General features: G+C 41.6%; 1 protein-coding gene across 1 annotated transcript in view; it reads left to right on the forward strand.

Moving 5' to 3' along the window:
- Positions 1-361: 361 nt before the first annotated feature.
- Positions 362-11,192, forward strand: part of LOC104158740 (fibroblast growth factor receptor 2-like) — an 82,497-nt gene continuing 71,666 nt past the window's right edge. Inside the window, 1 exon segment of the mRNA XM_009696468.1 lies at positions 362-613. Coding sequence (XP_009694770.1) covers positions 439-613 — 175 coding nt within the window. The 5' untranslated portion in view covers positions 362-438.

Below are 11,192 nucleotides of genomic sequence, written 5' to 3' on the forward strand. Positions count from 1 at the left end.
TAATTGTGGTAATTTTGTAGCATTACAGGTTATGTGCCTGCACATGTGTGTGCCTCTCGTTTTTTAAAAACTGTATATTTTTCTGTCGGTAAAATAGCTCCCTAAATATGTGCTGAGAAGTGATTTTGTGAAAACAAGGAGGACTCGGTTACGCCTCAGGTGATGATGGAAACTGCTAACAGAAAATGAAAAGTCACTCACTTTTCACATATTCTCGAAGCTGCAAAACTATTTTTCCCATCCTCCTCCTCCTCCTCCTCTCCCTCTCAGCTCTGTTTGGGGCTTTCTGAAGTTTTTTTTGGTTTGTGTTTTAAGAAGTTTTTGCTGACAGTGTTAAATCTCTCTCCTCCCCACAGCAGCAGCCGTCATTCCAAGGGAGGAGGTATTATCCTGGCCGAAGGCATTGCTTTCTCTCCATGCTTCTCTAGAGGTGTTCAGATGGGATTAAAGTCCACATGGAGATATGGAAATGGACCAGGAATTTACTCTAAAAAGATGGTCAGCTGGGATTCGGGTTGCCTTATCTGCCTGGTGGTGGTCACCATGGCTGGACTTTCCCTGGCTCGACCTTCGTTTAATTTAGTTGTCGAAGACACCACGCTGGAACCTGAAGGTAAATCACTCTAGAATCCGTCATTCCACAAAATAAGTTAATTTTAAATGCCTAAGCTTCTGAAATAGAAGTCAACATCTTTGTGTGCGTTGGTAAATCTAAGACAAGTAACAGATTAGCCCTCAAGAGTTACGTTTTTTGACTTTTCCTGCTCACGCGTGGGCTGTGTTCGTGCAAGCATGCGTTTATTTGATCTGATGCAAGCAAGTGGTGTCAGTGATTTCACTTGGGACTGTCATCACGTTGTGTAATCAAAGTGTACGGCTGAAAGTTTTCAGGAATGAGTCTTTAAGGAAACCAGTCTGTTGCCCTTACGTACGTGTTATACGTTGCTATCTCAAGGGATGAAATGGCTGTATAGCTGCGTGTCTCTGTGATTGTCCTAACCTGAGAAGTTCAGAGAAAAATACATCGCGGTAGTTTTCAGTCGTGTGGCCTGAATGTTTAATTTTGCCAGGTACTCTGCAAAAATGGTGTTGCAGTTTTATTGGCGTTTGTACTTAGAACAGATTTCCCTATTGCTGTTCCTATCCAAGAAGAACCAGTACAGTGTCTGGATTGCAGGTTCTGGAAGTGTAAATGTTGAGATCCGACTGCAGTTTGTTACTGTGGGAGCAAAGGCTAATTGAGACCTTTATATTGGAAGAGGTGTTTTGATAAAATCTCCTATTTTGAGCCTGCACCTGTTGGTATGTTCTTCTAATGTAGCCGTTCCTCAAGCTTTGCAAAGTGGCTCTCTTCTCTAAAGAGCCAAGAAGGGGCTGCTCTTTTATTGTTGTGGGCTGATTGTATTGAAGAATGATTTTACTGTATTGTGTAGGATCTTTCCTGCTCTCCGAGCACCCGAGGGGGAAAGCGAGGCTTCCTTAGTAACGTTTTATCTGTCCTTCGGAGGAGTGATTACATTTTTAATAGCTCAACTGTCAAACCAATATAATAGTCCATAAAGCATTTCTGATCCAGCAAGCTTGCTGGAGAGAATTTGGCCTTTATATGTTCTGCTACTCATGTCCACGGATAAAGCTTTGTTTTTATTTAATACGTTTTCATGCAAAACTTATTTGTTTCTATCCACTGCCTCTAAAAATAGACAGCACCAGCTAACACATTTTTAGAATCCATTCCAAGTACATTTTTATCGATGGCAGGGGATGAACTATTTAGAGATGATGAGCCCTCCTTCCTAGCAAGCATTCCTGAAAAAAATTAATGAAGTATGGCAATATTGTCATCTGTCAGCCATAGAGATTGTTGATAGCGAAGATGGTGTTTTTTTTTTTTTCTGTTCGAAGGTAACTTAAGAATTAAAAAAAGAAAAGCCCAACTCTCATCGCCACTTACTGTATGATTTGTTAAGGCACATCTGGTACCTTTTTGGCTTTTCAGAGGAACGACAAAATCGTGAATAATTCTGGTTTCCGATTAGCTGTTTGTAGTGAGGTCCCCTAGTTTTAGGGTTAAATCGGAAAGAATGTGGTTGCATGCGTGATTGGTGGAGTATTTTGCAGAGAGAAGAGTAATATTCTTTGAATGATGCCTGATAATTTTTCAGCTTTTCAGGGAAAGAACAGCTTTTATTATTTTAAAAAGCACAGTTTAAAAATGTTTCTTCCACAGTGAATATCCAGGGAGTGGAATCTGGGTTTTATCAAAGAGTAAATTGTTAAAAAAGGATTTAAGACTTCTTCCCTGGGCAGGAATGTTACTGACGTGAAACAATTTTAGACGTGAGAACCCGAATCATTACCAGAAGCAAGAAAAAAAAAAACCACCAAGCTCCAAAACCGCTTCTAAGTTAATGGTATAATAAGAGCTTTTATGGTGCAGAATACAGGGAATTGTGTGGGATTTATATCTGGGATTTGGGAAATAAAACCTCTGTTATGTACTTTGTTAAAGCCCTTAAAAAAAAAAAACAAAACAAAAAAAAAAAACCAAAAAAACCCCCCAAAACAACCGGGTTTTTACACAACCACCGTCTCTCGGTTCCATCGCCGCTGCTCACGAGCTCTCCAGGCTGAAAACAAAACACAAAACCCTTAAAAACATCTCGTCAAAGACAAAGGAGACTTCTTTTTTAATTTAGTAAATGCCAAACATTTTAGCCACAGCTAATTTGGGGGGTCAGGTGCCCTAATAATGTAAATTTTCGGTAGGGCTGCTGACTGTGCAGTCGTGAGAGCTATGACATTTCATACCAGCTGAGAAGGTCGACAGGGCCATGACCTTTGGTGACACGTGTTGATCTGTTCCTTAGTCTTCCTTCATGGACATGCCCTAAATTTTGTCTTTTTTTAATGTTAGGTACTTTTATTGTTATTATATATTGTCTTAGTGACTTAAAATATTCAAAAAGCTGTACGCAACGTTAACAGGAATTGAGATTGTGGCTTTTTTGTTCCTTTGATTGTAATAGAGAATATAGTTGTCTAACTTTAGGGACGTTTGCAGCCGTTTTCTTCAGAGTATCTGGTTAAGTATGTACTTTAGTACAAGCAGTATTTATCTAATGGGGTAATAACTGCATGGATACGTGCAGGATACGTGGAAGACATCATCATACGTCAAGGTACTTTGCTTTTGGTTATCCACAGTCAATCTGATCTCTTTGGTAGCACGCTTCTCTCGGATGCTTTTATAAAACGCTGGACTCGTTGAGCTCTGAATCTCATCTGTGACGGTTAGGTATTAGTCTGGTACATATGAAAGCATTTACCCTGAAAACGGTATCTTGAGCCATTGTAAATTATAATGTCAATATTGATATTGTGGGTGCTCGCTGAGGGCTCGGTGCTGAATATGGTTGTTACCGGTTGTGGTACTTTCTTCCTTAGGCAGTGATGGCAAAACCTGAGGCTGTTAAGCAGCGTGAGCAGAAACAGGACCTGTAGGAGTTAGTTTGGGGATTGTCAACTATTGAATTATATCTTGCATCAAGTGTTTACATATTGTTTTTTTTATCCTAGGGAGTATAAAGACTTTCTGGTTTTAAATATTTAGAAATAAGTCTACCCCAGTGTGTACAAAGGAGCCATTCTCTTTCTGTGTACCCAGGCTATGAAGGCCAACATTTCAAAAGCGCTCTGACCGCACACATAGGTTGAAGGGTTACTTTGTGAACTGAATAATTAGTTTAGACATATATTTGATAAATAGCAAGCTCTCCCTTGACCTTCCCTTGCCCAAGCTGTGTGTTATCGTTCTGCTGGGTAGCTAATTTAGTCTCTTCCCCACATGCAATGCCTTGATGCTGTCCTTGGAGCACCCACTTGGAGCCCTCGCCTGGTGCAGTAATGTGTTTCGGTTCTTTTAATTTAGGTCAAATTTCAAAGGACTAATTTAAGCTTTGCACAAGGGACAGCCTAATTCTGTGTCCTGTGAAAAACACAGTAGTTCAGAATGGCCTTAAATGTGCATTTGGGAGGTTCCTAGGAGCGACCGTGGAGGAGAGAGACCTTCTTTAATGGGTGATGTGTGCTTGTGGTGGGCTCTGAAGTGAGTAGTGTGTGGTCATTTGGGTTTTAACTTGGTCACAGCTGTTTGCTGGCACTAAACAACATAAAAATATAAACACATTCAGTGCAGTACCTGGAGCGATACCTTTCTTTTTGTAAGAATGTTCCATAATGTGAGCAATGTACCTTAATTTTTCTAAAAATGTTTGCAGTCCTTCAAGGTTGAGATCACCTGTGGTCACAGTGATTAGCACGGTCCCCTTGGAAATCCTTCGTTTGCTGCCACGACCTGCCTGGATCAGGATTTGGGGTCTTGTGAGGTGTGGGCAGGGATGCAGCAAGTGGAGGAGGGATGCTGGGGCGGTGAGATGTCCCCTGTCCCGAGGGAAGCAGTGGGATCCCCATCCTGGGGTCACCCCATGGGTCCTCTCCATGCCGGTACCACCCTGTTGCAGAGCTGGTGGGACCTCACACCGTGGTCATCTTCCAGGGGCAGAGGTGGTGGAGAAGCACCAGGATACTGTTTCCAATTTTGTAGGAAAAATAAAGCAAAAAGTTCACCTAGGGTTCTCTTGTTAGCAATTTTTTTTTTTTTTTTACAAGAACAGCGGCTTTAATATCTGCAAACTCTGATAAACAATTCAAACCGATTATTTAAATTGGAGGATTGTTGTGTTTTTTTTATTTTTTTTTTTATTTTTTTTTAAGGAAGGGCAATTATCGCAACCCATTATGGAGGAATGCGACATCCCCACAGCTTCGGTGCCCTTTCGGGGATCCGGTTCAGTAAGTTATTTGGCCCAGTACAGGAATCGCTAGCTGAGATTCTGGGGAATGGTACAAGCAGCCAGATTAAATCAGTCTTAATGTGTCCATTCTGCGTTTAAAATCCACAGCCCTTTAGCAGGGGCATGGTCTTGAGCTGCAAACTAATTGGGCATGGGTAGGGTTGTTATTTACAGTCGGTGTTGATGAGACACTGGGAGTTGGTAATGTGTCAGCCTGGCAACTATTTTGCAAAGTAGCACAAATAATTGCACGTTTCAGGCTTATCTGCCATACAGTTGCAGCTTTTTGAAGGGTGAAAAATATATTAACTTTTAGGAATTCATTTCTTTTAGTGATTTTTTTTTTTTTTTTTTTTTTCCCCCCCCTCTCTATTTTTGGGGCCGGGAGACTTTCAAAGATGCTGAGTTGTGGATTTTTTTAAAATTTCTTTATTTCTTTTTAAAACCACTTGTATAGATAAAACCCCAAACCGGTGACTGGTTCCAATGGATGCATAGTTTTCTAATTTTAAAATAGCTCTTCCTTGGCAGAGAACTTGCAACAGATTTCAGGCTATAGTAACTGTTTTACAGGCAAGTACAAACCTTTGAAAGCAGAATTTACAATGAAAATGCTGACATCTCCAGTTATGCAAGGTTGTGTACGCATGAGACGATGGACTATTGTGGTGTTTTAATAATAACCATAGCGTAGCTCTTAATGAGCATATTTCTATATCCAGTTTCCCAGCTTCAGTAGAAATGATCGCTTGGCTTTAAACAAATACATTCAAAGAACGGTATTTTCTTAGAATGAATATTTAGTTTAGGAACAGATGGGAATGCAAGAAGAATACTTAACTATCCCTTTTTCTCTCATTAATAGGGAAAAATTCCTTATTGGAGGTGTCAGATTTTTAAGTGTTAAACAGTTTGTGAGTCCTCAAAGTTGAAGCTTTATGGTGAAAGCGGAGACTTTCTTCGAAGCAACACTCCTTAGCAATATTAATCCATGTTTTTAAAAGAACCATCACCTACTTAAGCAAGTTATGTCTTGTCTATTTGCAATAGTGCACCTGGTTTAACTAGATGAGAAAACTTAGTCCAGTGTAGTTAAGTGCAAAATTCATGCTGAAAAGGCATTAGGAACCCAAAATATGTCTGAAACGATGGAGTCTGGAGTTTCCCAGCAGTGTGACTGAGGGTTTGGTTCCCCGGTCACGGCTGGACACGCTGTGCCCCTCCATCGCCGCTCGTCAGGTGGGGGCATCTTCTGCGGTCGGTCAGGACGCGCTGATTTGTGTTTGTGGTGGCTGTGGGAAACTGGACGGTGCTTGATTTGGCATGGAGCCTGCCGGGGTAAAATTATCCTTACAGCAATTTGGGAACCGATTTGAAATTCAGAATTTGGGTTCAGCACATTGCGCTGTGTGTCTGTAGGGTGTTTGGTTTTTTTTTTTTGGTGGGGATTTGGCACAGCGTGCCCCCAAATAAGAGATGCCGTCTTGTAGTACCGGGAACTAAACTGACTTTTAAACTGATTGAAAGAGAAGTTGGAGCAACTTTGAATACAGGCAAATCTTAAATAAAGACCAGATTTGCAAGGGTGCAGCGGCCAACAGCTCCTGTTATAATTATGAAACGTGTGCTGGGAGCGCCGAGCTGTTCTGGAAGTTTGGCCCTTTGGGTTTCGACCGGAGTGGAGAGCATCAGCATTTACTGCTTGGGGATTGCAACAAGGACAGTTGCAAAATGAAATATTCTGTAAGAGGGGTAAATATTTATGTGCTGCTTTTTAAAACTTTGAAAAACAGCTTATAGTTCATATACTAATTATGTACATCTCCAGGTTATCCTTTCCCATCTCTTAGTTATCACTGCTGTGGTTTTGGTTTTTTTTTTGTTTGTTTGTTTTGTTGTGGTTTTTTGTTTGTTTTTTTATAAAAAAGTACTCTTTTTTTTAAGGATTTGGTTTTCCTGGACCCACATCTGAGTATCAGAGTAGTCAGCATCTGGTGTAGAGATGTGTCTCATGGGCTTCACTTTCTCCTGGTTCAGGTCTCTTTGCTGCTTGTCGCCGTACAAGTGACATTATCCATATCGAGGAGAGGGACAGAAAGGCAAACCAAGTGCTAGCTGAATTCTACCGTGCCACTTCATTCGCTTGCCACGCTATTATTATTTTAATTGTATTTTTAAAATAAATGTAAAGTGAAAGCACTTGGTGAACCTCAGCGAAGCTGAGGAGTTGTGAGATCTGACCTACTTTCATTCCCCTCCTCACATGCCGTTGCAAGTTGTGTGTAATTATTGCTTTTCCTCCCCCGCAAAAGAACTGGCTCCTCAGTTTGGGACGTTAACCGATGTCGAGCAGCCTCGCGAAGCGCCTTACGGTAGCAAAGCCACAAGAACCGAGAGGAGGGGACAATTCCTTTCTACCAAGGCAATGGCTTGCATTTGTGACTGGGAAGGGCAGCGCGCTGAGGGACTGGAAGGGAGAAAAAGGAGGATGAGAAACTGGTTGGGGAGGAGAAAATAATAATTTGACTGTATTTTAACTTTTTTTTTTTCCCCCTCCTAGCTTTTCATGAGTTTCTATTTTGAAAGGAGTTTTGTGACGTGGTAGTTATCACCTCAGGTTTGTGGCTGTTTCTGAGTGGGGTTTGGAGTTGGGTGCTGTGGCTGGACATGCCTGGGCAGTCCACGCTGACCAGGGCAAGTCTGCAGGAGGTTAAATGGTGGTTGGATGGAACAGGACTTGATCAGAGCACCGTGCTGGAACTTAGTTTTGCACATAATAAATGGCTGTGGTGTAGAAAAACTACGTAAGGTTCGTTATACTCTTTCTTTAGGATGGCCTGTATGGGTGTGCTGGGGTACAGGTGAGCGGCTGGCTGGGCAGCACGGGAGAGCGCGCTGCTGTGACTTGCTTTGCCAGTCTGTGAAGTGCCCTGCTCAGTGTCTCTGTGTTGCAGTGTTTAATTTGTTTCAAGGAAAGTAATATGATTTATAATTCCGAAATGCCACCCAACGGTTCTTAAAAATAGTTTTAAACCCCCACTTTAAGTTTTGAGCAGTTCTTGAGATTGGTTCTATTAAACATAGTTTAATCATGAAAAATAATCCTGTTTAGATACTAGTGTTGAAGGACCCAGATTTATCTGATATTGTTTACTCGCCAGGATAGCACAGGTATTTCAGACGTGCAGGATTAACATGGAGGCTCTGTAATAAATCTGCAGCACGCCCCTACTCACTAATAGCCCTTCTCCTAACAATTCAGAAGCATTTGAACCATCTTCCATTAGTGTGGCAAAGTGCCCAGGAGCCACTGCTACAGTAAGGAGTGATGGAGGTGTCTGCAAGTTAAAAATAACCCTTGTCGTGTAAATGGTTGTGGGCCACCTGGAAGTGCAGATAGCCAGCCTGGCTTTTCACTTCAGGGCTTGTTCTGCTGCTCCTTCCTTGTCGCCAGGTACCACTGGCGACTGTTCTCTGTGTGGAGCTGGAATTAAATTAGCTCTGATGCCTTTTTGAGTAAATGTTGTTCTCGGTTAAAAGGAAGCCTGGTATGCCTTGAAGCTTTGAAGTGTTTGGAGACTATCCTGTGGCTTATATGCGTCGTGGATAGGACTTTCAAAAGTGCTTTTTTGAAATCCTGCTTTAGGAAGTGGAGGAAGATGAATTTCAGGGGAACAGGCAAGATGAGACTTCCAGGCGAGCTGCTAAAATTAAGAGGATTTGTATAGTCAAGTAAAAATGGGACCGCGTACAAAAGAAACAACTGCTGACTTGCTTATAGGGAATCTGAATAGATGTTCTCTGCATCCAGAACTAACACTCGAACATGAAATTGTGCAATTTTTAACCTCACAGTTGTAATTTAATTCTTTTGCATATTGAGTAGTTATAGTCCCGAGCGTGGCCGTCAGCAAACCTGGAAGAGAAAGGTGGTGTTTTTATGTTTGGATTTATATTATGTTCTTTATGTTGCTCTTGAAATGCAAATAAAGAACCTGAAAAAAGCTACAGATTGGAATAGATGCAAGAGAATATTAAAACCTAGAAAAACCCTTTGCAACTAGATGTACGTGCTCATACCTTTTCCCAAGGCTTGTGTCTTATATGGAGCCTTTCCCAAGCAGACTTTAATGCTAAGTTGGACAATGGGAGTTGGTTAAATTGCTCTGCCACTTGGTTACGTGCAGAATACAGTCAGGAAGATTTGATGTTCTGCTGATGCAGAAAGTAGAAACAATGAGAAAATGATCCTGGTCTTGGATTCTGCTTTTTAGAGAGAAAAGGTTAATTTTTTTTTTTTTTTCCCCCAGCTTTTCATTTGAGGTTCTGGCAAAAGGTGATACATTTCCCCCTTGTATTGTATAATAGGTTACATGAGAAGACTCTTCTGTAATGAGTTTGAAGAGTAGTTAATTATTTTTGAGATTGCGTTACATGTGTGTTAGGTTTATATTGTACTCCCCAGTACCCTTAGCACAGAGGCGATCACTCTGTTACTTTAGGCAGCTAATGGAGCTTATGGCTTGAATGGAAACGGTCAAGATTTGATGCCTGGAACCAAAGGGTCAAATCCTGAAGATGGCCTGTCGTTTCTCCTCGTACTGATGAAATGATAGAAGGCAGCACAATAATCTTAGGGGTTTTGGTGTGGCTGCTCAAAGTTGGGAGCATTTTCTCCCTTGCTGGTTACCAAGTCTTTGTGCAGAAGACATACTGATGCTTTGCTCTGTCTGTATCTGGAGATAAATCCTATGGTGACTGTTGTATAAAGAAGCCTTCATCCTGTAAGGAGCAGACGGTGAAGAATGGGGACAAACAGGAAGAAATTGCAGGGCAGTTCCCAGCAGCAGGAGGTGGCCTCGCTGGTCTCTCTGCTGTTTACTTTGAACTTGGCATGCTCTGAGTCTTCACTGGCTTGGCTTCCAAAAGCATAAAGCACACAGCCAAGCCCATGAGCATGTGGTACTTGGCATTCTTGACGCATGTTGCGTGGTTGTGCAGCCATAACTCAATGATCACGACTATAAAGACAGGTAGGAGCAAGCAGGCTACAAGCTGTAGGAATTTTTAATCTCTGCATGAAGCCTAGACAAGTACTATTTCTTTTTCTTTTGAGAAAGAACCTTCCTCTAACCACAGGGTGAGACACATCAACCCAACTGCTTTGTAGCCATCAAAGCCATGCTGAAATAGTTCATGCACATCACCCCATGTCAGCCAACACACCAACGTAACGGGGGACCTCATGAGGTTTGCCCCCACTGCTCTCTTCTGCCGGGTGTGATGAGGCCCTTGTGTGTGCAGCCAGGGCTAAATGCTGCTTGGGGGTGGTTACGGTTCTATAATTGCTCATCTGCCAAAGAGCATTACACAAGGCAGCTAGATGTAATCACGTGGGGATAACTTTTAGGTGCATGCGCAGAGCTTTTTTTCCTGACCAGGGGGTCCTGCAAGTGGTGAAACTCTTTGCTGCTCACCAGAATTATTTATATTTCTAAGTCTTCAAAGCTTAGGAAAACAAGTTAGTGCAGTGTAATATTTTCCCTTACCCGTGATGACATTGGCAAGTATTTCAATTGGAGGAGATTCACTTTTTTTATGATCTTAGTATATGTAACACTCAATAGGAGTTGACATGATGCTGGAGGTCCGTGCCCTAGCAGGTCAGCGTGGCTGGAAGCTCTACACTTGCTAGAGTACCAAGCATGCGTTATGCGGCAACGCTTTCTTCATTTTGCAAATGTTCGCTTCCAGGGCAAAAGGATTCTTCCTGTTCCTGAGATAATTTTTTTTCTTTTTTTTTTGATCTGGTTTCATCTCTTGTACCCATCGGATGACTAGGTCCTTATAGAATAAGGATAACAGGGTTAAAGAAGATGCCAGAAAAAAAGATCTGAATTTATTTTGGATAGTCTTGTACTTAACATTTTGTGGAAGTTTCCGCTTTCAAATAGAGCAGCCTGGGAGCTTGTTTTAAAGGAACAAGTGAAGACTTAGAATCTGCCATATATCCATGATAGTTACAAACATAAATATCTCTTTGATGCTTTGTCTTTGATTAAGTTTTTCCATAAGGCCTAGGTATTTTTAATCAGATTTGAACAATTAATGGTTTTATGCATTCAAGAGAGGGGGAAATGATTCCTGCTCTTAGAAGTGTTTTCAATGACAAGGGATTTTTTTAAATTTTTTTTGGTTTTTGGTGCTTTAAAAGTATAGAAGGAACTGTAGTAATTTGGAAGGGAAAGTATTTTATCAGAACAGAGACTTCCTGATTATGCCTGGCGGAGGCAGAGCTGGGCATAGCTGGCAGCTAGCAGATGGAAGCGCGGTACA

Source organism: Cariama cristata, unplaced genomic scaffold (genome assembly GCF_000690535.1).
Source record: "Cariama cristata isolate BGI_N322 unplaced genomic scaffold, ASM69053v1 scaffold9603, whole genome shotgun sequence".
Classification (NCBI taxonomy): domain Eukaryota; kingdom Metazoa; phylum Chordata; class Aves; order Cariamiformes; family Cariamidae; genus Cariama; species Cariama cristata.